Source organism: Nymphaea colorata, chromosome 10, assembly GCF_008831285.2.
Source record: "Nymphaea colorata isolate Beijing-Zhang1983 chromosome 10, ASM883128v2, whole genome shotgun sequence".
Classification (NCBI taxonomy): domain Eukaryota; kingdom Viridiplantae; phylum Streptophyta; class Magnoliopsida; order Nymphaeales; family Nymphaeaceae; genus Nymphaea; species Nymphaea colorata.
Window position 1 is genome coordinate 3579201 of NC_045147.1, and position 25114 is coordinate 3604314.

General features: G+C 38.8%; 1 protein-coding gene and 1 pseudogene across 1 annotated transcript; both read right to left on the minus strand.

Annotated features, from left to right (window-relative positions):
* Nucleotides 1-6282: 6282 nt before the first annotated feature.
* LOC116262196 (2-hydroxyisoflavanone dehydratase-like) lies at nt 6283-7257 on the minus strand (annotated as a pseudogene).
* Nucleotides 7258-12727: 5470 nt separating this feature from the next.
* LOC116262197 (probable carboxylesterase 12) lies at nt 12728-13990 on the minus strand. The gene has a single exon (XM_031641332.2). The coding sequence runs from the start codon at nt 13988-13990 to the stop codon at nt 12992-12994; it is 999 nt and encodes a 332-aa protein (XP_031497192.1). The 3' UTR covers nt 12728-12991.
* Between the last annotated feature and the right edge of the window lie 11124 nt (nt 13991-25114).

The window sequence follows — 25114 nt, forward strand, 5'->3', positions numbered from 1 at the left end:
TCAGAAGATATTTAGGGTTGAGACTGCAAAAAAATATCAACAAGTAGATAATAGTTGTTTTAAAAGAAATTAAGGTTCATGAAGCGGACACCTTGAAAATCTTGGATTGAGACATTTACTCAATTATCATTTCAACCACCAGTCATATATATTCTCCTTGAAAATCCAAACAAATGTGGCCAAAAATAAGTGCTCGTATGAAATAAGATTTTTTTTTTTTTTCAGAATGTAAATTAGTTTTAGAATTTCTTCTGGACATGCTTCACCAGTATGTCTGAAGGCCAACTTATTAGTGTTGAAACAGAATTTCATGGCCTATAAAATTTTTGTAGTTTTCCATTCTTGACTTACGCCATTCTTTTGTAATTTTTTCTTTTTTAAATTAAAGCCACAAACAATTTTGTATACTATCAAATAAATGCTTGATGTGGTCTGCACTTCTATGAACCAAAACAAGAAAATACGTCAACTTATACATAAGATAAAAATTATGTAATCTAATACTAATAGACACGAATTGAAAAGATTGCAACTAAAGCTTCTTGTTTCTCAAGTTCACAAAATTTCATTGCGGACGTCATGGTACTTCATTCATGTTTAACGGAAAGTAAAACCTTTATGAGGAAAATCATAGGTTGTTTTGAAATCGTTAAGGGAAGGCTAAGTCAGAATATTCAAAAAGAATAGTCGTATTTGAGCTTCACGTTATTCATGTATGTCGTTGATTAAATGGTGCATATGAACCTTAACCTTATACGTCAAAGATGCTTCCAGGGCTTAAAACCCACAGGCTAGCCATCATTGGCTATAATTTTCTATGTGATCAAGTTTGTAATTGTGTAGCTAGTTAATTTGCTAGTGGTTATATGATGTAAGCTGGAATGGCATTTGGTTTTTCATCTTTCCAATTTTTGCTTATAGTAGTTGTTTTGTAGTTTTATTTGATCTTATTAGTGGTGCTTATTGTAGAAAACTATAATTGTTTGTCAGAGTTAGACATAGTGCAGAAAATTGAGCTTCTTCTACATTCTCGAACTTTCTTCTGAACAAAAAAATTGCCTACTTTGCACACTCCATGGAGAAAATTCTTAGATTTTTGGACTAAATTTGGTGTCATTTCCTTCCCTGACACATCTACTATATCGGGGGAAACTTTCAGAATTTTTGGACTTATTTTCATATGTGGTTTTCAAAAAAATTTCAAAAACTGGTTTCCATGGTTATCTATTTTCAGGTCTCTTTGAGAAAAGTTCATGTCTTAGGATTTAGGGGAAATTTTGAGTTCCATGAAAAGGCTATTCCTTCTCTAACAACTTAGCTTTCAAACAAGCCCTATTTTGGTGAATGTGGACATCATTTGCCCTTCTAAATTTTCTATTTCCTAAAACCTAGCCAGAGCTAGAGCATTTCTATACTATATAATAGCGGCATTTTAGTAATTTGTTTAGTTTATTTCTTTATTTTCTTTTGTCAATTACACTAGGATCATTTTTTTGTCTCTTATTTGTAATTTGTTTCAATTTTAGATTTTGACTTATTTTTCCTTGTTTTAGGTGCCTATTTTGAGACTCCTCAAGGATTCATAACTACATTGAAGATATAAATTGCAGATCTTGCTAGAGTCCTTGAGCAATTAGGAAAGATTTGTTTCTTGGACTGGATTGTTGTCTTTGTGTGACTGCAATATCTTTTGTTTGAGTAACAAAGAGTATTTTATTCATTTTTTATTTGGATCTAATCAGGCACATGACTATCATGGAGATAAAGAATTTTAAGTGCTATTTGATTTCCACTTGTACTTCATCAAAACCATCTTTTAAAAATACTTGACGACAAGTCTCTCAAAAATTTGATCATCAAAAGTATCCTTGAGATAAGAAAGAGTTTTTTTAAGTAGTGTCCAACCACTGGGTCCTCTATGTATTGGCACACGCTATTTACAGCAAGTGCGATGTCATGTCTAAGGATAGTAGCATATTGTAAGGCTCCAATAAATCTTCTATATGATATGGAGTCATTTAAACCGGTCTAATGCTTTTTAAAGCTGGACATGTATCCATGAGATAGAGATCGCCATTACATCTTTTGGACCTGCCCTCATTAGACATTTGATAATGTATTTTTTCTGTTATGACCAAATATTTTTCTAATAAGACGACTTCAAAACCAAGAAAATAATGAAATTATGGTAGATCTTTGAGAGAAATCTCCATGCTGATTGAAGTTTTCAAATGGACAGTTGACAGAAAAACGGCGAAATGAAGGTGTGAACTAACAAGGCAACATACATAATCCAAACATGATTTGAGTTGATAGCACTACCAATATGAGAGAAAATGGTCCCAATTGTGGCCTATTGGGAAACAGATTGGGTCTTTTAAGTTCTTTGCTCCATCCTTAAACTATGTGCAACAAGTATTTCTTGTATAGTCATTCTCAACTATATTCAAAAGATCTTGTGACAAAAAAAAAAATCATTTTATGCTTCCAGACTCATAATTATATCCATTAAAAATAGGCACCAATGCTTGGAAAAGTTCAAAATTAACTCAGGAATTTGTCAAATGGTTTACGCATGCATAGATATGTTTAACTTGCACACTTAATTCTTCAGCCTTCACAAACAATCACCACCTTACACAACAATGCTCAGGTTCAATCAAACCTAAGCTCTGAAACCACCATTAGCAACAGAAAACAAACAGCAGCCAACTTGCAAGTCTAAGATGAAGTTTCCTGCCATTCCTCTTTCTGGTTTAGGCAAATTACAAATAGAAGTGGAAAACATAATAGAAAAGACATGAAAGATACAAATGGGTAACACAAAGAATCAAATGGAGAATAGAGTTTACGGCACAAACACTTTCAATTCTGATATATTTTGGTAGAGTAGGAGTGTTTAAATATTCCACCGCTCAGCAAAAGACCGACGTCCACCCTTCTCCCCCATCCCTCACAGTTTTAGCCCTACTTTTTAGTATCTGAGGTGCTGCCTTTGATATGCTTAACTTGCACATCAATGACCTTACACGGAGGTAGACCCTCTGTATATTCGAACTGGGGACTGAGTACGCATCTACTGCCCCTGACTCAAGCTATTGCATCAACCTCTTGGAGTGATGAGTGCTGGCCTCTAGTATTTTGCTTGCTGCTCAGGTGAGTTGATTAAAAGGTGATGAAGTGAGGTTAGGTAAGTCCATCATCAGGCAAGGCGTGGGCCTGACAGCATTGATTCATTGAAGAGTAAGTTTCACTGTTAAAATTGTCAAGTGTAAACTATTAATAAAAATAATGAAAATTTTGAAAAAAGACAATTAAATAATAAATATATCAACAAAGAACAATCTTAAAAAGCACATTTAATTAGTGTAATCATCTTTGGCCAAGAAACTGAGCAGCAAGAACAGTATTATATTTTCATTCAAAATCTTGTCCAATTATAAGTTAGTTTGCTCGATTCTCATGCGGTTCTAGAATAATTTAAAACTCGATTCTAAAATTATTAAAAGCACAGATCCCAACTACATAGAGCCCAGAAAACAAGCATTATGCATTGAAAAACAAGACTTGCTGCTGGAAAAGGGCAGAACACTGCCAGCTGGGATATCTGATTCAAACACAATCAAATGCATGTGGATCAGTTTGTATCCATTTTTTTTTATAGAAAATCAACATAAGCATGATGCTACGATGATTCGGCAGCCTTGCCCTGATTCTTTGAGTCTTATTAAAACTGACACTTACGACTGTCTATTTGGTTCTCTTGTGGTCTACATCTTTCTTACCATGGGCTGGCATAACAATACAAGCTGGAGGTTGGTAGGCAGTTATTCTTAATTCTGAGTATCAAGGGCATCAGCTTCCTTTGCTAATACAAAAGGAGGTCTCTGATACACAAACTGAAGTACAGTGGGAGCGGTGCCTCGAGGCCTCGCAAGTATGCCTTATACTTTAACAAACCATTTAACAATAATAACACATTGTTATTGTCTCGTTAATGTGTCTCAAAAAATAAGAAAAATTCATTGAATATTGTAACAAGTGTTCGTTGAATCTGCTCTATTTTTGTGATACATATATAAGACAGTAACAATGTGTTACTGATCAGACAAAGGACTGGGTAAAACCTAATTCGGCTCTTTGGGGCTGTTTGTTATTCTTTCATGAATCTTGATTCATGGAACACTAGAATAAGTCCTCCATGAATCTACCCTAATGTATAGGTAAAATTCATGCAAAACTTTGACAAGTCAATCTACCGTTATCTAAAGGCAAATTCATGGAATAGTAACAAATTGTTCTTATTATCAAACATTTTAATAACATGGTTCCTGGCATCAAAGCGGAGGTCTAAAATGCGACTTGACTTGAATGGAGTGGAGGGCCTACCTTGAGCTCATTTTCCTGTCTTTAAAATTGTATAGGGCTGCATAGGCAACAGAGGATATATGCAGATTAGTTAGATTAGTTCGATACAAAGTGGAACCTTCAAAATGCTACTTGGCAACGAATCCTCCTCTTTATAGTGAGAGAGGTGTCATACTTGGGAACAAACACCACGTGGACAACATCTACTGGGAACGTATTTTCCATGCTGTGAAAATCTATGAAGCTTATAAAAGTCGGGGAAATTTCTGAAACTAATAAAATTAATGAAACTTGTGAAATTCATGAAATTTGGGAAGTGTATAAATTTTGGAACATTGTTCACGACAACACCTTTGTCAATAACTTTCATTCAATTTCTTCTTTCATTATGTCAACTAGAAACAAACACAAATTAAATATGTAAACACATAAAGATCTCATTATAGTGACTAGGGCTGCACAACAAGTCGAGCCAACTCGGGCTCGACTCGAACTCGCTTTGAAAAACTCGACTCGTTTATAAACGAGTCGAGTTCGAGCTGAAAGTTAAACTCGAATCAATAAATGAGTTGAGTTCAAGTTGTAAGAACTCGACTCGTTTATGGTCGGCTCGGCTCGATTGTTAAAAATCGTTTCGTTTAATTATATAAACCGGTTCACCGAGCCACCGATTCACCGATTTAGGTTAAACGAGTCACCACCGCCCTATCTCTCTCTCATTTTTACTGCCCACAGCTGCAACGACTCACCACCGCCACGCCATGACCACCACCACTCACATGATGTGCAACGGTGCCAAAGCGGTGGAAGGGACATTGGGGCTAATGCTAGGGTTCCTCCGATTCTAATCACCTCTCCTCGCAACGGAAAGAGGCGATAAGGTTAAGGGTTCCGCCTTCGCGTAGCTATTTGGGCAACGATGCCACCATCCAGCAAAGTCCAGCCACTATACTGGTTAGTCTCTCTTCTCACCTTTCCTTGAAACCCTAGCGTTCTTTTGAAGCTCCGCCATACATGTTTAGGGCTTTTTTCACAGGTGGATGTCGAGACAGAGGTCGCTGCCAGACAGATAAAGAGGACAGATGAAGAGGAGGACGTTCAAGAAGTTCAGTTTTAGGGGAGTTGATCTCGATGCCCTCCTTGACATGCCCACAAAGGAGCTCATCAAACTCTTCCATGTCCTGGCTCAAATAAGGTTTTTATCTCTCGCACTCTGTTTTTCATCCTCCTCCCTCTCTCTTTCTCTTTTACATGGTTTTCCATCTTTTTGACGAATGTGTAGGTTCCAGAGAGGTTTGAAGAGGAAGCCGATGGCATTGATCAAGAAAATGCACAAAGTAGTAATCAATCTCTTCCTTAAATTTCATTTTGTTTGAGAAACATCTTCCTGGTTGAGTTTGAATTGGGGCTTCAGCACATAGTTGTTTTTCATGGTGGATTTTGTCTGCCTACATTTTGCCTTTTTTAGTTGTACCATAGAATTTGCTTTGGTGTCGTAAATGAATTAAACGAGTTGACATAAACAAGTTTAAAAAAACAAGTCATAAACGAGTTAATCGAGTTAAGTGAGTCGAGTTCGAGCTCGACTCTGTATATTCGAGTCGAGCTCGAGCTTGTGTTAGGGAGCTCGACTCGAGTTCGAGCTCGAGCTCTGTGAGCTGAGTCGAGCTCAAGCTGGGCAAGCTCAAGCTCGACTCGGCTCATGTGCAGCCTTAATAGTGACCATGACACTTTGACCAATTTGTGGCAGCCGTGATCTCCAAAAAGATGTAAAGCAAAGAGGAAAAGAAAAATAGCTAGTAGTTTTTATTTAAGAAATTTTGTCGGATTTCGTCCACATTACTGCCAAATGTTAGGTAGAAAGAGAAGCTTTTGGCTTTTGGCAACAAGAAAGAGCATCTGAAACTCGTCCTTCTATAACGGACGGCCAGGATGGTGCCACTCACTATTGATGAACGAAGCAAATCGCTTGAGCAGCAACTTCGCCTTCTCATCCTCTGGCCTGAACAGATGAAAAACGTGTTCCTCCCCTTCCACCTCCGCCTTCCCCTTCCAACCGCTAGCAGTCAAGGCTTCATAGAACCACCGGCCATGGCCCCGCAGGAAGTCCTTTCCAGCAATGGCTACCAACACGCGCCTGCATCCCAGCCCAGAGAGGGACGGCGAGCCAACTGCTAGCGGATTCATAATGGGGTCGTCGACTCCAGGGCTGGCAGGGCACGCCAACTTCCATATCAACTCTACACGTGCTGCCAACACCGGCAACTCACCGTCGAGGACAGTCGACGACCAGAAGTATGGATGGACCAGAAGGGTCCCCTAGATCTTCACCAGGTCTTCGACTAGAGGACCCGATCCATGAACTGCAGATGTGCCGCCTGCTCTTATGGCTACATGGTGGACGAGGTTGGCACCGGCGCTGTCGCCGGTGACCATGATGTGGCTGAGGTCGGCATGATTGGCGATCCACGGCTCAGTGCCTGGTCTAGTCTGGCGCGCCACCCACTTGAAGGCTGCCCAGCAGTCGTGGTGGCAGTTGGGGCATGATGTTTCGGGGCAAGGCGGTACTCGACGGAGACGGCCCTCGACTCGGCGACGAGGGAGTTGAGGTAGTTGTGGTAGAGAGGGAAAAAGGCAGACCCGCTGAAGAAGCCACCACCATGGAAGTAGAGGCAGCCGGTGATGGTTGCCGGAAAGTGGGGGGAGGTAGAGGCGGGCGGAGAGGGTAGTCTCAGGGTCGATGAGGACGTCCTTTAAGGATACACCGGTGGTATGATGGTCGGTGGAGGGAGGGACCCTCTCATTGCCCTTCAGCCTCTCTACCTGGCTGTCCTTATGGAGCCGAATGAATCCAGGGACTTCGCCTATCAACTCTGCAGAGGAATCCATGCTTTAGAGAGAGAGAGAGTGTGTGCGCGCCTAGTGTGTAGCCTTTCTCCTTACCATAAATGGGTACTTTTTCAGTTTCCTATTTTCATTTTTTTCTATTATTCATTTATTTGTAATTAGGCCTTGGCGCTGGCCCAGCTGCAGCCGGGGCTGGGCCTATCTTTTACCTTATCGCTTTATGCCCGTCCCGGCATCATAACGGGCCGCACCACTGGTCCACCACCGCCGCCATCGCCCTCCGGTGCACCTCATGGCAGGACTAACAAGTGCTGGGGTTCGATCGTCAGTTGTCACCGAGTCTGTTTCCCCTCCAGTGGTTCTGGTAGGAGTCTATTGATTTTCATCTTCACCGTGAGCAGGTATACAAGTGATTTCCTTTGATTTTGAATTCTTAAAGTTGGTGGTTTAAATTGAGAAGTTCCATTCAATTGGCTCTGTTCTTTTTCTTGATAGATCAGATTTTTGTCTGCCCTGTTTGGTTTTCCCACGCACGTTTAGCAATTCTTGAAATATCACCAGACTTGATTATTGTGTCTATCTCCTCTTGTTTGCTGCATTACCTTCTCTTGATGTTAGTTAGCATCACACACAAACCCAACTCTTGATCTATCTTGCCTAAATGTGGACTACAGCTCTGTTTTTGGCTAACTATTAAAAGAATATGTTTAAGCATCTATATTTTCCATCTCGATATTGTAAAACAAATGATAGTACGCGAGAGAGTTATATCTCTGTTTATATTGCTTAGTCTAGTTCAAATAGTTGTTTTTTCTATCCCCCTGTTTGATCTTTAGTTCTTGGGTGCATTTCCACGGAAAAAGAAGAGGGGGTCAAACAATTTGCAGATATAAAACGCACATTGAAAAACTTAGTGGAGAGTTCTCTGGTTATAAAAACGTGATGCTTTTTACTGGAGCTAGTTGCTTGCTCTCTCTCTCCACATTTACATGTATGCTTACAAACAAGCACCTGTCAATTTTTATTAAATTTTTTTTTGTTAAATTACAAATGGACATTTCAAGGTTGCTGATAGACAGACTCAGAAGATGTTTACTTTGGTTTTCTAACTTTCTTTTTAGTTAAGAGTGATGGCTAACCAATCAATGATAATCATGATGGCCGTACTGGCTTTAGATGTTTCTTGGTGGCTGCTGGTGCTACAGTTTGATTGTATAATTTAGAATGGCTGAAGTTGAATTTGCTTGTTGTGGCTGAAGTTGAGTTCAAGCTGCATTGACCTGTGACCATCATATTTTTCTTTTTAATGTTCTTTTGATGCAGACGTCACTCTCTTGAGTAATGTTAGATCAAATATTACATCCACTGATTTGATCAAGACTCCTCAAAAGTGAGGCTCAAATGAAATTTAAAAATGAAAAGACAGGACAAAGTGTGCGAGAAAATGGTTCTTTCAAAAGAGGTTCAACATTTAAAATTACATATGCACATGAGATTAAAAACTGTGTCGAACCGGCCTGGCCCGACCCGACCAAGTCCGGTAGTAAAAAAACGAGCAAGGCCGAGCCTCAAATGTGGTTGAGTATCCCCGGTACCCGACCCGGCCTGGCCTCTTAATAGTCGGGCGAGTAGCAAGCCGACCCGATCCAACTTTGGGTCGTTAACAACATTCACTAAATGGGTCGGGCCAGCCCGGCCCGGCCCAATGCCCAGGCCTATTGTAGTGCCCCATACTCTTGGCTAGGATTTTAAGAGATTGTTTGGCAATAATAATTTATTGTTGATGCCTTCTAAACATTTTTCAAAAAAAAAAGTAGATTCCTGAAATGTTTCAATTTTTGTTTCATAAATGCACTCTACTTTTTGAGATAGATTCATAGATCATATACATTATCTTTTGCTGCTAAACACCTCATAAAGAGTTTTTCTTTTTTGGCTTTGAGAATCATAACGTACATGAAAGTTTTAGTTATCAATTTGATTTATATAAGTGGTATTCATCTAAACTACAAATTAGACCGTGAGTGCAAGGATAGTCAGCAGTCAATTAAAGTCCTCGTGATTGTTGACTGGTTGTCTGGTTCTCCACTAGTTCAATTTGAAGCTTCGTCTTATATATATTCGAAAGATTATTTTGAACTATTATAAAATGTGGCCATGAAAGTTATTTAAAATCTATAATTGAAAGTAATTTCTAGGGATCTAATCTTAGTTCGTAAAACACTAGCACATCATAACTTGCAAAAAAAAAAAAGAATCAGTGTCATTTGATCGTCCGGTCTTGGATCCTCGTAGCTTTCCATTTTCTTGTTTTAAATCAGGAATCACACGTGTACGGCTATTTTCAGATCAAATAGTTTGCTTTTGAACAGTTGAACAATTTCTTTTCTACAATTATTTTGACTTTCGTCCTTTTCTTCTGTCAAATTTGGAGGCTGAGACATTACTTGACTGTTGGGACAATTCAATATAATTTTTTAAAAAAGTTCAGTTTACATGATCGTGCATATTATATCAATTTATGTCTATACTCGTACTTAGGGTATTGCCATCTTCCTTATTAAATTTGACTACTTTCAAATCTAACTTAAGCATACTTAAGTGGTCCGTTGGCAATAGTAAGACATCGTTATTCGCTTAAGAATATATTTAAAAAAATGAAGTAGTTTCATGAAGCATTATAACTGTTTTATTTTTTAGAATAGATTCATGGGACCCTAATAATCTGCTATTATTATCAAATGACTCTTAAAGGTTTTTTTGTTTGACTCAAATTTAAAATCAGAGTAAATTTGAGATCATTAAGGATTTGAGGTCAGACTCTCATTGTCTAACATCAAATCTAAAGTTTTTGCCATACAGGGAGAATCCAACATCAAGTATCAGAGTGAAAGATGGTTTTACCTTTTATGGCCGTTACCTTTTTACCACAACAATATTCTTACTTTAGAATAATCCAAGCTTCATTTAATGTGATAGTACCTTTTATGGTCGTTACCTTTTTACCACAGCAATATTCTTACTTGAGAACAATCCAAGCTTCATTTAATGTGATAGCACGATCAATATAAAAAAAGATAATCCCAATTATGGCCTATTGAAAAACAGACCCGGCCTTCAATTTCTTGCTCCATTGTCCTTCAAGTATGAGCAACCAGCATTTCCTATGCAGTTTTTCTCAATTAAATCCAAAAGATCTTGTGACAAAAAAAAAATCCTCATTTTATGCACCCAAACTCATTATTATTGCCATTAAAAATAGGTATCAATGATTGGAAAAATCAAAATTGTCATGTCCATTTGCCATAGTAAAAGAAGTGCTCTCAAGAATTTTGTCAAATGGTTTATGCATAGACATGTTTAACTTGCGCACTTAATTGTTCAGCCTTCACCAACAATCACGACCTTACACAACAACGCTCAGGTTCACTCAAACCTAAGCTCTAAGACCACTATTTGCAACAAAATGCGAGTCTAAGATGGAGTCTCATGCAATTCCTCTTTTTTATTTGTGCAAATTGCAGATAGTAAGAAAACAGCAGCCAACTTGGGGGAACACAAAGAATCAATTGGAGAATAGAGTTTGCGGCACAAATATTTTCAATTGCTTACACAATAGGTAGTACTGTTCTATTTTATGTACACAACAATCATTTAACTTGCGATCAATAACCCCCTTTTGGCAGCATAAGAGGGTTGACCCCCTTACACTCGAATTGCGGAATGGCTGCGCACCTACCAACTCTTAGGTATAGAGTCAGAAACTTTTCATGGGGCAGGCCAAATTAAAGTTTCTAAATTTTGACAATGACAAAAATATTTATTTTTTAAAATTTTATATAAAACAAGTGAATTTTTTTAAAAATTTACATGTAAATTTTTTTTTTTAATTTTGAGACATTGGCTCTGCCAACACCAAACCCCAAACCATTGCATCAACCCCATCGGAGCTATGACTGCTGTTGTCTCTAGCATCGTGAGATGATCACCAGATTCACCACAAGTGCGGATGCACTAGAATGATGTGTTGGATCTTCACTGGGTCTTCAACAAGCTAACCCAATCCATGAATTACATGTTCACCCTCGGGTCTCATGTTAGCATCAAGAATGAGATTATGTTTTAAAAGGTGATGGAGCGAGGCTAGGTGCTAAGTCCGTCGTGAGGCAAGGTTTAGGCCTCACAGCATTAATGAAGAGTGATTTTCATGGTCAAAATGGTTTAGGTGTAAAACATTTATCAAAATAAAGAAAAAATTTGAAAAAGGAGAATTAAAAAATTAAATATATCAATAAAGCACAATTTTAAAAGCACAGGTAACTAGTGTTGATCATCTTTCATACACATACACACGTGCAAACCACAATTAATGGTGCAGGATAAAGGGAGTTCAACTGACAATCACAAAACCTTATTAAAAATAAAACCCTAAGATCGAATGAAATATTTAAAGCTACTTTAAAAAATAAATCTCTAAGTAAGGTGTTTTAAGAAAGTAAATGACTATTAAAACAGGCTTTACTTTTCTAACAATGTGCTAAACCACGTGAAGAGACTGAAAACGAAAAAAACAAAGGCAAAAAAAAAAACAAAAGTTTTTTTGAAAAATGCCTTAAAAATAATTTTCTAACTAAGATGCGTTAACTAAACAAATGACCAAAAATCCCTTTGATTTACACTGCAAATCGACAAACCCCAAAAAAAAGAAAAGAAAAAAAAGACATTCAGTTTTGGAAAATGCCGTAATAATATTGTGTTTCCATTCAAATCACGTTCTAGAATATTTTAAACTACATCCAAAACGATTACAAGGAAGCTACATTGAAACAGAAAACAAACACTATGCATTGAAAAGCAGGAGTTGCTGCTGGAAAAGGGAAGAACACGACCAGCGTGATAATCTTATTCAAACTCGACCAAATGCATGTGGATCGTTTTTTATCGACTTTTTTTTATGGAAAATCAATATAAGCACGATTCTAAAATCGATTCCACACCCAAGCCCTAATTCTTGAACTCTTAAAACTCATTAAGACCGTTTATTTGGTTTGTTTGTGGTGTCCAGCTTTCCTACCATATGTTCTTAAGAAGGTTTAGTGCAATAGTTTGGAGTGAGGACTGGTAGGTGGCTAATCTCCATTTCAAGTATGAAAAAGCATCAACCTTGCAACCTAAAGTGTAATAGAGACTGCACTCTAAAACACTGAAAGCGGACCCTTCAAACTAAGGTGACAAGAGGTTGGATGGAAGCTCCGACTCTCTTTGTTGGGACGTGTACAAATTTCAAATATATGGCTTACCAAAATTTTTGGTCAGCCACGGAGACAAAACGTGAATGTTGGGCCTACCATGTAGAAGAATGTGGAATGCATAATGCTTCCCAAACAATGAATTGTTACTGATTTCTTTTCATGTGTACGAAATTTTAGAACATTATTCACAGCGATCCCTTTGTCAATATTTGATGCATACTACTAAATTTAACTTTTATTTAATTTCTTCTTTCTTTACGTCAACCACAAACAAACACAAAATTAAGCATACAATGAAGAAGATCACATCATTCACTGAGACACTTTGTCCTATATGTGGCATCCGTGAATCTGCAAAAAGATGTAAAGCAGAGAGGAAAAGAAATTTGGTCGGATTCTGTCCAACTTATTGCCAGTGTTCTGATTTTTTTCTCCTTCTCTCGAAGACGACGATGGCAGACGTTTGGTAGGAAGTGAAGCTTTTGGCCTTGGGTAAGAACAAAGGGAACCTGAAACTCATCAATCTATAATGGACGACCAGGATGGTATCGACCACCGTTGATGAACGAAGCAAATCGCTTGAGCAGCAACTTCGCCTTCTCATCCTCTGGCCTGAACAGATGAAAGACGTGTTCTTCCCCTTCCACCTCCTCCACCTCCGCCTCCCCCTTCCAACCGCTAGCAGTCAATGCTTCGTAGAGCCACCGGCCGCGGCCCCGCAGGAAGTCCTTTCCGGCAATGGCTACCAAGACGCGCCGGCACCCCAGGCCAGAGAGGGACGGCGAGCCAACCGCTAGCGGATTCATAATGGGATCGTCGACTCCAGGGCTGGCAGGGCACGCCAACTTCCATATCAACTCCACAAGTTCTGCCGACTCCGGCAACTCCTCGTCGAGACGAGTCGACGACCAGAAGTACGGGTGGACCAGAATGATCCCCTGGATCTTCACCGGGTCTTCGATAGGCGGACCCGATCCATGAACGGCAGACGCGCCCCCGGCTCCCATGGCTACGTGGTGGACGAGGTTGGCACCCGCACTGTCGCCGGCGAGCACGATGCGGCCAAGGTCGACATGATCGGCGATCCATGGCTCGGCGCCTGGTCCAGTCTGGCGTGCCACCCATTGGAAGGCCACCCAGCAGTCGTGGTGGCAAGCGGGAACGGGATGCTCCGGAGCTAGGCGGTACTCGACAGAGACGGCGACGGCCCCCGACTCAGCGACGAGGGAGTTGACATAATTGTGGTAGAAAGGGGAAAAGGCAGACTGGATGAAGAAGCCACCACCATGGAAGTAGATTAAGAGTGGGCGGCGGTGGTGGTTGCCGGAAAGTGGGGGGAGGTAGAGGCGGGCGGAGAGGCCAGTCCCAGGGTCGATGAGGACATCCTTGGAGGAGACGCCTGTAGGATGATGGTCGGTGGAGGGAGGGACCCTCTCGTTGCCGTTCAGCCTCTCTACCCGGCCGTCCTTATGGAGCCGAATGAATCCAGGGACTTCGGCTATCAACTCTACGGAGGAATCCATGGTTGAGAGATGTGAGAGAGAGAATATGTGTGTCTCCTGTGTGCCGGAGCCCTTCTCCTTGTAATCTTATTTGTAAATGGATGTTGTTTTCAGTTTCCTAACACTGCTTTATTTTTTTATTTATTATGGTGTCGACATGAGGATTCTTTTATTTCAAATGTCCCACACAGAGGATCTCATGAAGGTTTTTTTTTTTTTTCATAATAAGGTATCTGGTCAAGTGAAACGTGAAATTGTCAATTATTAATTTGATTCATGTGAACGCTACTTATCTAGATTACTAACAAATGGTGGATACACGTTAGGTATATCGATTCCTAACCAGATCACAACCTTTTATCTCAAAGGCAGGGAAGTAAGCAGTAAATCTCCATACAAAGTAGTTATGATTGGTCGTATGGTTATCCAACTGTTCAATTGGAGCTTCGTCATATATATATTTGATATATTATTTGAACTCTAAAGCATGAGCTATTACAGGATGTGATGATGAACGCTATTTAAAATATATAATTGGAGGTCGTTTCTATGGATCTAATCTTTGTTCATAGAACACTAGAATAGCCGAGATTCATGCTGTCAAACCACCCTTTATATGCAGACTGTGACTTGCAATATATATATATATATATATATATATATATATATATATATATATATATATATATATATATATATATATATCAATGACATTTGATCGTCAGGCCTTGCAGCATCCATGTAAGTTTCCATTTTCCTGCTTGAAATCAGGAATCACATGTGTACGGCTAAATTTTTCAGATCAAGTAGTTTGTTTTTAAGCAGCTGGACAATTTTTTACAATTATTTTGACTTTTTGTCAAGTTCGGAGGCTGAGACGTTACTTCGAAAGGCCCATGCCTGTTGGGACGATTACGCATTCAATATAATTCTTTAAATTTCAGTTTACATCATTGTGCACATTGTTTTTCAATTTGTGTCTAGACTCGTGCTTAAATAAAGAAAGGGTATTACCATCTCCTCAATAAATTTGACTGAATCTAACTTACTGATGAATAGGTCGAAACAAAATTGGGTACATTAATGAAACAAATGTTATGTGAATTTGTCACATTTTTGTGGACATTAACAATGTATTACTACCAAACTGTTCCTAAATGATCTTTTGTATATCTCATATTTGATATTGGAGTTTATTTCAGATCATTGGGAATCTTAGATATGGAGAACTGATGTCAAACATTGTCCAACAACAAATCTAAGGTTTTTGCGATATACAGAGTATTATATCCTCTTTTTTTACTTGTTGCGGTATTTGTTTATACCGTAGGTCTCATGTAAGAGGCATTTAATGTGGAACTCGGATTTAAAATTTGAGGTTATCAAACACACGGGTCTGTCCAAAATAGAAGAAAGTGTGGGATGAACTTGAGAAACCAGAAAATAAACGGTTCAACTTACCAACTTTCTCAACATGGTAGATGAATTTCTTGAAGGATTTGAAAATTTGTGAAAGATGCATCTCGAGTAAACTAATAGGACGGCAACAATTATTAAAAAACCCCATGAAAGCAAAGTTTCATCATACTCTTAGGAGGTGGGGGACTGAACTGAACCAATCGATGATCATGGAAGAATAACAAAAATGGTAGCTCAAGTATTTCTAAAGCATCTATGCATATGGATCCTTCTTGGTGTGTAGGAAATACAGGAGAAAAGGGACAGAGCAAATTAGTTAGACCTTTTGCAGATTGACAGGAGCGTTCGATCGAGTGTAAGTTGCTTGTAAGAAACGGAAAATGATTTGAGAAGAACAATGAGTAGAAGAGTTCAGTTGTGTAGTTTCTCAATGACCGCAGACAAAAAGAGAACAGTACATTACATCTTTCAGATTCTTATCAAATCCCATCCTACTTGTATCAGGGACTGTCGATTTCTGAACCTACTACAGTGCCCCAATCACGGATGCCTGTTTTACAAGATTGCAGAAACTGACTTAATTTCCCTTCTTTATTTGTCCTAGAGTGGAAATTTTTTTTAGGTAGGAAAAAGCGAGCTAGCATAAAATAGTATGGATCTTTTTTATTGTGAAAGGTTGATGCAGGAGTTTCATTGTATGTGTCATGGTGGTCCACAAGGATATTTATATTATAAGCTCCAATCAAGACAGCAGAAAAATATCTCAGCATGAAAGAGGTGAAGGACAATTTTATTAGAGAGAACATTGGAGGTTGTTCAAGAATGTGAAATTATTAATTCATAAAATTCTTTAATTCCTTTTCTTGTTTTCTTTGCACATTGTCCTCTTATTGTAACTATAAATAAGTGTTGAGAAATGAAAGGGTTGTGCGCTCCTACTCTGGTTTCTATTCTTTCTACTCTTCTTGTAGCAGGACTCTATTTTTGTGCATGGTATCAGAGTAATGTCCATGACTGACCCTGAGTAATCTTCTCATCCCAATGGTGGAACACTCCATGCAGGATCAGAGTCTCTTGGAGATGTCAACTTGGCGGGTTCTTCCAACCTTTATTACTTGCATCATTCTAACAATCCTGAAGCTGCTTTGGTTTCACAACTCTTGAATGGAGTTAACTACCCTACCTGGAGCCATAAAATGACTATTGCATTGTCTGCCAAAAACAAGCTAGGGTTTGTGGACGGAAGTCTTCACCCACCAAGCATCGCTGCACCAGAGTTTTTGGCTTGGAGGCGCTGCAATCATATGGTATTGTCTTGGATTCTCAATTCTATTTCTCGTGAGATTTGGGTAGTGTGATTTATGCTACATCTGCCATAGATGTGTGGATTGATCTTAGAGAACAATTTACACAAGGGAAAGCACCACGAAAATACCAGTTACTAGTACTAGAGGGTAAATTCTATTGTGTCACACATTGCCTTCAGTTTCCAAGGTTTACTTCTTGTACTTCAAGAAGAAAAGCAGAGAGAAACACGAGTGATGAGCAATCCAGTTGAGAATGTTGGTTTGCCTGCAAATATTGGTAGGGATCTCAAGTTTGTTAAAGGCCGAAACAACAAAAAATCTCAATATTATTGCAACTATTGCAAAATTTCTAGACATACCAAAGAGAGATGTTTCAAACTAAATAAATATTCTTCAAATGTTAAAGATGACAATCAAAGGTATGTCAATTCTGCTTTCTACTTGTCTTTTGATGACCACGATGGTAAAAAACCTCAATCTATAGCTTCAACTTCTACTGCAATAGACAAAGATCTCAATAAAGATTATGCACCTTTCTTTACAATAGAAGAATACAATCAGATCAAACTTCTTCTTAAAGATTGCTCATCAGCCCAATGTAGTTTTGTAAGTATCTCTATTTACTCTTTTGGTACTTGGATTTTGGACAATCGTGCAAATGATCATATGTGTTCGTCATTGAACATTATGATCAATGTGTCACTTCTTCAGTCCTCATTTCCTATTAGACTACCTGACAATAAACTAGTTTCAGCTACTCATATTGGATAGGTCCAGTTGTCTCGTAACCTTACGTTGCAAACTGTCTACTATCTTCCCAATTTTAAATTCAATCTTGTTTCCATAAGTAAGATTTTACTTAACCTTTACTTATTCTGATGTCGATACCTAAAAACATTGGATTGAAATATGCTTTTTGACATGTCGCTAGAATTTTATAGGAGGAGAAAACTAAAACTCGTATAGGAATAAGTAAAGTATCATGTTTAGGTTTTTTAAAAAATGGTAAATTAACAATTGACTTTCAGCTATTTGAACTCTGATTGTAGAAAGACGGAAGATCAATAAGGAAGAGGATATGCTTGAAAATCTTGGAAAGGAGAGGATTCTAAAAGTAATTAAACCTTTAAATAAGAAGAGGATATAAAATTTGAAATCTTGTAAAAGCAAGGACCATTCTAAAAATGATTAATACTCTAAGGGTTATTGCTGAGAAAAAAAAAAAATCCTTCTATTCACAATGACTCTTTGGTCAACACTCAACGCATACTTCATATCAACCAGAAACAACACATTATATTCAAAGAAAAAATTTATATCGTTGAAAGTTTGATTTGTAAGTAGCTGCACAAATCGTTCTCAATTATATTGCAGTTCGTCTTTTTTCTAAACTCTATCAAGTCTTTTGTCAAATAAGGAGGCTGAGACATCACCATTGTAAGGCCCACCATCTTTTTCCAAGTAAGTAGGGGGACCTATTGTCAGAGCCACAGTTCTCACCTAATCTCTTGTTTCCTTAGGAGTCGTTTAGCAAATGCAACGCTATATGAGTGTTTCATGAATCCACCCTCAAGATTGGAGTAGATTCCTAAACACCTAGCTTTGGTGTTCCGTCAATCTATTCTAACTTTTGAGGTAGATTCATGAAATACTAACATAGTGTTTCACCGGCCAAACAATGCCTTAGTGTATATATTTTACTTTCAATGCTTTGGGGTGCCACTCTGCTGCACCAGTGACCCCTCTTTTCTAACATGATTCAGTATTCAGTATCACACCAACAATTTAAATCTTGCAAATAACATTTTTATTTGTCTAAGGTCGTGCTTGAACAAAGGAGACAAATGTGACCATTTCTGCATGAATCTAACTTAAGCATTTTTTTTATCTTTTGAAGATGGATTTGTCCAAGACAAAGAAAAGCATAGAAAGGGGTTGAGAAAAGGGAAAATTGTGAGTGGTCCAACTTACCCTTTCTTAATGTGAACGATGACTTTGTCAAAGGATTTGAAAAATGTGAATGATATTGCATCCCAAGTGAAGCTAATAAGAGGAGACTACGATTTTTAAGAACTCTATGAAATTAAGTAAATTTTCATCCTACTCTTTTGAGGTGGCTAATCAACAAGTCTCACATTAAACAAGGCTGAAATTCTTCATGGTGAAAACTTGTGAGAGAAACAATCTAGAGGAAGCTATTTTGCCTTCACCAACTAATAAAGATAAGGGATTGAATTGTTAGATCTGCTCATACTGGCAAAAGGGAAGTGAACACTTTGGATCAAACATTAAAGAATAACCAATAAGGTAGCCCGAATACTTCTATAGTGTCTCCATTGACCATACAAATACTCCTTGTGTGTGAAAGAAGGAATGCAGCAGAAGAACATTAACTGGGTGATCCTATTGGCCTCCTAGCATCCGAACCAAGACTGCACGCTAATTAGATCATTTGCAGAATGGTAGGAGCTAGCATTCGTGTAGGATGGAAGAGATGGTCAAAGGGTGTGACAAAAGGCGAGACTGTAAGTTCATTTAGTGGGCCGACATATGTCTATGAGGAATTTCAGACATTATGGCTGTCTTAACGTAAATATCCGCTTAAGTGATTGCATTTTGGGTTATTACGTCATTTTAGATGGTACGGGATAATTTTGAAATGTATAGATACCAGTACGCAATTACGGACTCTTTGATGGGTGGAATTTGTAATTGTCCTCATTATAAAATGGTAGTGGTCCATGGGGTCGTGCAATGGTTGCCTGAAACATTGGTTTCTAGGGTTTTCCTCTTCCCCATCTGAGAGAGACCTCAAGCGCGCCGCAAAGACCGTGGAAGATCCTACCGCGATCTACCGTCCAGTTCTTCAGATGGATTCAGGTACGCTTCCGCTTTAAGTTTAAGGTTATGTTTATTTCAATGATTTAGCATGAGCATGATCATGTTTTGTTTAGGGCATATACGTTAGGTTTTGTGTATGCATGAAGGGGAGAAATCCCAACAATTGGTATCAGAGCCCATGTCTTCTCATTGGGTTCTTCCTTGTTTTTCGGCTGCAAGTTTTCAAAAAAAAAAAAAAAAAAATTGGACAGGGGCGACGGCCTCCATCGCAACCAGAGAAAGGGACAAAGGGAGGGGAAACGGCCGGCGAGGTCGCTGTCGCCGGAAGGGGCGGTGTGACCCACCGGCTATTGAGCCTCGGTCGTGGGCGAGAGAAGCCACCGGGCTTCTGTCGCAGCCACGAAAGAAGAAGAAGACACAAAAGGGGAGGCGACGCCAGAGAGGGGCAACGGCCGGGGCCAGCCGTTTTGGCGGCACGGCGGGCAGCGACCGCCGGTTCGGGCGACGGCCAGCGCCCACCCACCTCCGTCCCTTCCGATTTCCCTTTTCGGCTTCTGAAAGAACTGCAATAGGGGCGGTAGAAAGGCTTTCGCCCACCTCCGTCCACCCGCCTCCGGACATGCCATCGAGCTCTCTGTCGCCGGATGACGTCGTGACACCCACCGGCGCCCACCCAAGGACCCCGGTGGCCCACTGGAGGCGATTTCACCGTTTGCCGTCAGTTCGGTGACTGATCAGAGGCGAGCGGCGGTTTCGGTTGAGTGGAGATGACGCTCGGGCGGTCGAGCTGGGTTGGACCGGGTCGGGTCTTGCAGACCCGATACGGATCCATCAAATTAAAAAAAAAAAAAAAATCATTTTGTCGCCAGCCCGCACCTTTGTGTTAAGATTTCGGACCGGGTCGGGGCCGGCAGGACCCGACCCGTATCCATACGGCCTTGTTTTAAAACTCGAACCGGTTCATTCGGTTTCAGACCGGTTCAATCTGATTCAGAACCGATTCGGTCCGATTCAGATCGTTTCGAACCTTTTGGGGACCGATTCAGATCTTTTTTGGACCGGTTCAGTTGTTTTTGAGACCGGTTCGGACCTTTAAAACCCGATTCGGACCATTTTGGGACCCGTTCATTCAGTTTTAGAACCGATTCAGACCCTTTTCAGAATGGTTCAGTTGTTTTCAGACCGGTTCAGTTGATTTTCAGACCGATTCAGGGCATTTCAGACCGGTTTATTCAGTTTTAGAACCGATTTAAGTCATTTTCAAACCGGTTCAGTGGGTTTCAGAATCGATACGGTCTATTTTGACCGGTTCGTCCAATTTTTAGACCGGTTCAGCCCTATTTAGGGGCATGTGGGTGCTCTAGTTGCGGTTTAAGAACAATAAGGGCCACTTTAAGGCCTATTCAGTGGTTCTTGATCCTCTTAAGTACGATTATGGTACCGGTTCATAATATTTTGGACTCTTTTGGGCCTATTTCATTAAACCATTTGGTTTTGGGTTTAAAGTAGGGAAAGTTTTGTATGTAATTTTAATTCATGTATCATGTTTTGCATGTTTTAAATTTGTGGGTGTACTTTAGATGAATATTTGGATTATGAATTTGATCTTTGGCCATGTCTGTTGTTTGAAATGCGTAAGTTTATATTTTATGTCGCCAAAGTGACCTCTGTTGTACGAATTTGCTTATTTTGAACATTAGATGATAGTATACTTGATCCATGCGGGCAATGATCAACCCAAAGGAGGATTGTTGTTTGGTCAGATTTAAGTATACAGGGCAATGAATATGTGGTATTTTTTCAGGTTTCCATGTAAATAGCGAGTCAATCCAAAGATAGGCTCGTTGTTTGACAGGGTTAATTATCTATATTCATTGTTGACCAAGAATACCACTTGCAGTTAGTATTTCAATCCAAAGATTGGATACTAACGTTGCACCGGTACCTTGTGATGGGATTTAGGCCATTGTATTTAAATTCATTTATATTTGTTATTTCATTTTTGTACATGTTTTGATTGTGAGCATGTTTGGTATTTTTGTTCTTTGTACAGTGAGTTCTGCTTCCATGATATCTACAAATTTGAGTACTGTTCCTGAGTTAAATGGTTCGAATTTTAAGGACTGGAAAGAAACTGTTATGATTGTTCTAGGTTGTATGGATCTAGACCTTGCATTTAGGGAGTTGTGCCCATCTCATCCAACAGATCAAAGTTCTCATGAGGATAAACGGTACTTTGAATGATGGGAACGCTCAAACCGCATGTGTCTAATGATCATGAAGAGATCAATCCTAGAAAATTTTAGGGGCTCTATTACTGAAAAGGCTAGTGCCAAGGGCTCCTTGAAGAGATTGAAAAACGTTTTGCTAAAAATGAAAAGGCTGAAACAAGCACTCTTTTGAGTAAACTTGTGACGCTAAAGTATAAAAGTAAGGGGAACATACGGGAGCACATTATGGAAATGTCTCATCTTGCTTCAAAATTACAGGCGCTAGGTCTGAGGTTACCCGAAGTCTTTATAGTGCATATGGTTCTTCTTTCTCTTCCACCACAGTTTGGACAGTTTAAAGTTAGTTATAACTTTCAGAAGGAGAAATGGACTCTTAATGAGCTCATTTCGCACTGTGTGGAAGAAGAGGAGAGATTGAAGCATGATAGGATAAAAAGTGCTTACTTGGCTACTACGTCTAAAAGTAAGAAAATGAAGACTATTAAGGAAGTTGCAGTTGATCATGCATCCATCAAGAAACAAAAGAAGCATAAGGAAGGCAAATCAAGCTGCTTCTTTTGCAAGGACGAAGATCATATGAAGAAGGATTGTACTAAGTATCATGCATGGCGTGAAAAGAAAGGTACGATTCTTACTTTGGTTTGTTCTGAGGTTAATTTAATTTCAGTACCAAGGCACTTATGGGTATATTCGGTTGCTACTACTCACATAAGTGTTTTCATGCATGGCTGCTTAAATTGTCGGACGCCAATTGATGCTGAAAGATTCATCTATGAGAGCGATGACATGAAGGCGAAGATTGAAGCCATAGCAGATGTTTTGAGTTATTGTTAAAGACTGGTTGTTATTTGAATTTGATAGAAACTTATGTAATACCGTCTTTTAGACGGAATTTGGTTGTTATTTCCTTAGTGAACAAATTTTGTTATTATTGTTCATTTGGAGGAAATAAATTTAAGTAGTTTCTGCATTCAAATTTGAATTCCACTGGTTTTTTGTCTTGTAGCGATAACCTTTATTTTGCTTGATACGGTTGCTTCATATAATGAAACCTTGTATGTTACGTTTAGTGGTACTAAAAGAAAATTAGCCAAAGAGAATTCAGCTATGTTATGGCATTGGCGCTTAGGACATATCTCTGAAAAGAGAATATAAAGGCTTATGTCAAAAGAAATTCTTGAGTCCCTTGATTTTGCAGACTTTAATGTTTGCATTGAATATATAAAAGGAAAATAAATAAACATTAAGGGGTTATAAGTTTTATAATCCATCCAGTAAGTCTTTATTTGAAAAGAGAAATGCCCATTTCTTTGAGGATATTGAGTTTGGGGGAGGTGATCAGGTTAGGAGCATTGCCTTTGAAGAGAGACTTGAGTCCACTCTATTTAGAAGAAGGCAATGATGTTGATCTCCATACTGAAGAACAAACTCAGCAACTTCAAGAAAATTAAGTAGATGTGTCACTAAGGAAATCCATATATGGACTAAAGCAAGTTTTCCAGTCATTACAAACTTCATCAAGTTATAGTTTCATTTGGTTTCGAATTTAATATGGTTGATGAATGTGTATACCAAAAGTTCAGTGGGGGCAAATTTATCTTTCTGGTTTTATATGTCGATGATATATTGTTGGCAAGTAATGATGTGGGCATATTGCATATTGCATGAAACTAAGAATTTTTTGTCAACAAAGTTTGACATGAAGGATCTTGGTTGTGCATCTTTTGTATTGGGGATCCAAATAGTTCGAGATCGTTCTCAGGATTAATCTTTGGATTATCACAAAAGTCCTACATTAATAAGGTGTTTCACCGATATGGCATAAAAAGTTGTAAACCAGGAAATACTCCAGTTACTAAATGAGACAAGTTTTGTCTCAAACAGTGCCCTAAAAGTGAAATCGAATCTAAGGAAATGGAAATGATTCTCTATTTGTCTGTTGTAGGAAGCCTTATGTATGCTCAGGTTTGTACTCGTTTGGATATTGCATTTATCATTGGAATGTTAGGCAGATACTTAAGTGATCATGGTATGGATCATTGGGAAGCAGCCAAAAGGGTATTGAGGTACTTACAAAGAACAAAAGGTTTTATGCTCACATACAGGAAGTCAGACCAGTGGGAGATCATTGGGTATTCAGATTCTGATTTTGCTGGGTGCCAAGATAATAACATTCAATCAGGTTTTGTGATTGCAGAATTTTGTCACGAGGCTACGCATTATGTATGGTATAAAAAGACCACTAAGGTTGTTGTGTGACAATAATTCAGCAGTCAGGTACTCTTATAACAGCCATAGTTTGTCAAAGTCGAAGCACATCGACATTAAGTTTTTTGCTGTTAAAGAAAGGATACAGAATGGTCAGGTGTCTTTAGAGCATATTGGGATAAACTCTATGATTTGCAGATCCGCTTACCAAGGGTTTAACACATAAGGTCTTTCACGAACATGTTGTTCATATGAGGTGTTATCCTTAGATGATGTGCTGGTTTAGTGGGAGTTTGTATTTTGTTTGCTCTAATGTATGGACACATATTCAGTTTTCTGCAGAATAAAGTTTAAAGTTCTTTGGTTCCATTCTGTGTTTATGTTTTGATCTCCATAAGGTTTTAAAGTTGGACCAGTTGAGAATAGACATGTTGTAATCACATTGCATGTAATTCTCATGCTATACATCCATATCAGATCTATGTCATTGATTATGTTAACATTTGTGATCATTGAAGGTTTAACTAATTTTATTATAGCGAAAGCTGCTTTGGTTCTGTGTTGATATGGTCATAGACGAGATTGGCGAAAATGACGTTTAATAAGATAGCAATTATGAGCTCTTAAGGTTTTGTGTAATGTCTGAATGTATAAAGACATATTTGGCCCAAGTGAGAGATTGTAAGATCATTTAGTGGGCCGACATATGTCTATGAGGAATTTCAGACATTATAGCTGTCTTAACGTAAATATCCGCTTAAGTGATTTCATTTTGGGATATTACGTCATTTTAGATAGTATGGGGTAATTTTGAAATGTATAGATATCAGTACGCAACTACGGACTCTTTGATGGGTGGAATTCGTAATTGTCCTCATTATAAAATGGTAGTGGTCCCTGGGGTCGTGCAATGGTTGCCTGAAACATTGGTTTCTAGGGTTTTCCTCTTCCCCATCTGAGAGAGACCTCAAGCGCGCCGCAAAGACCCTGGAAGATCCTACCGCAATCTACCGTCCAGTTCTTCAGATGGATTCAGGTATGCTTCCGCTTTAAGTTTAAGGTTATGTTTATTTCAATGACTTAACATGAGTGTGATCCTATTTTGTTTATGGCATATACGTTAGGTTTTGTGTATGCAT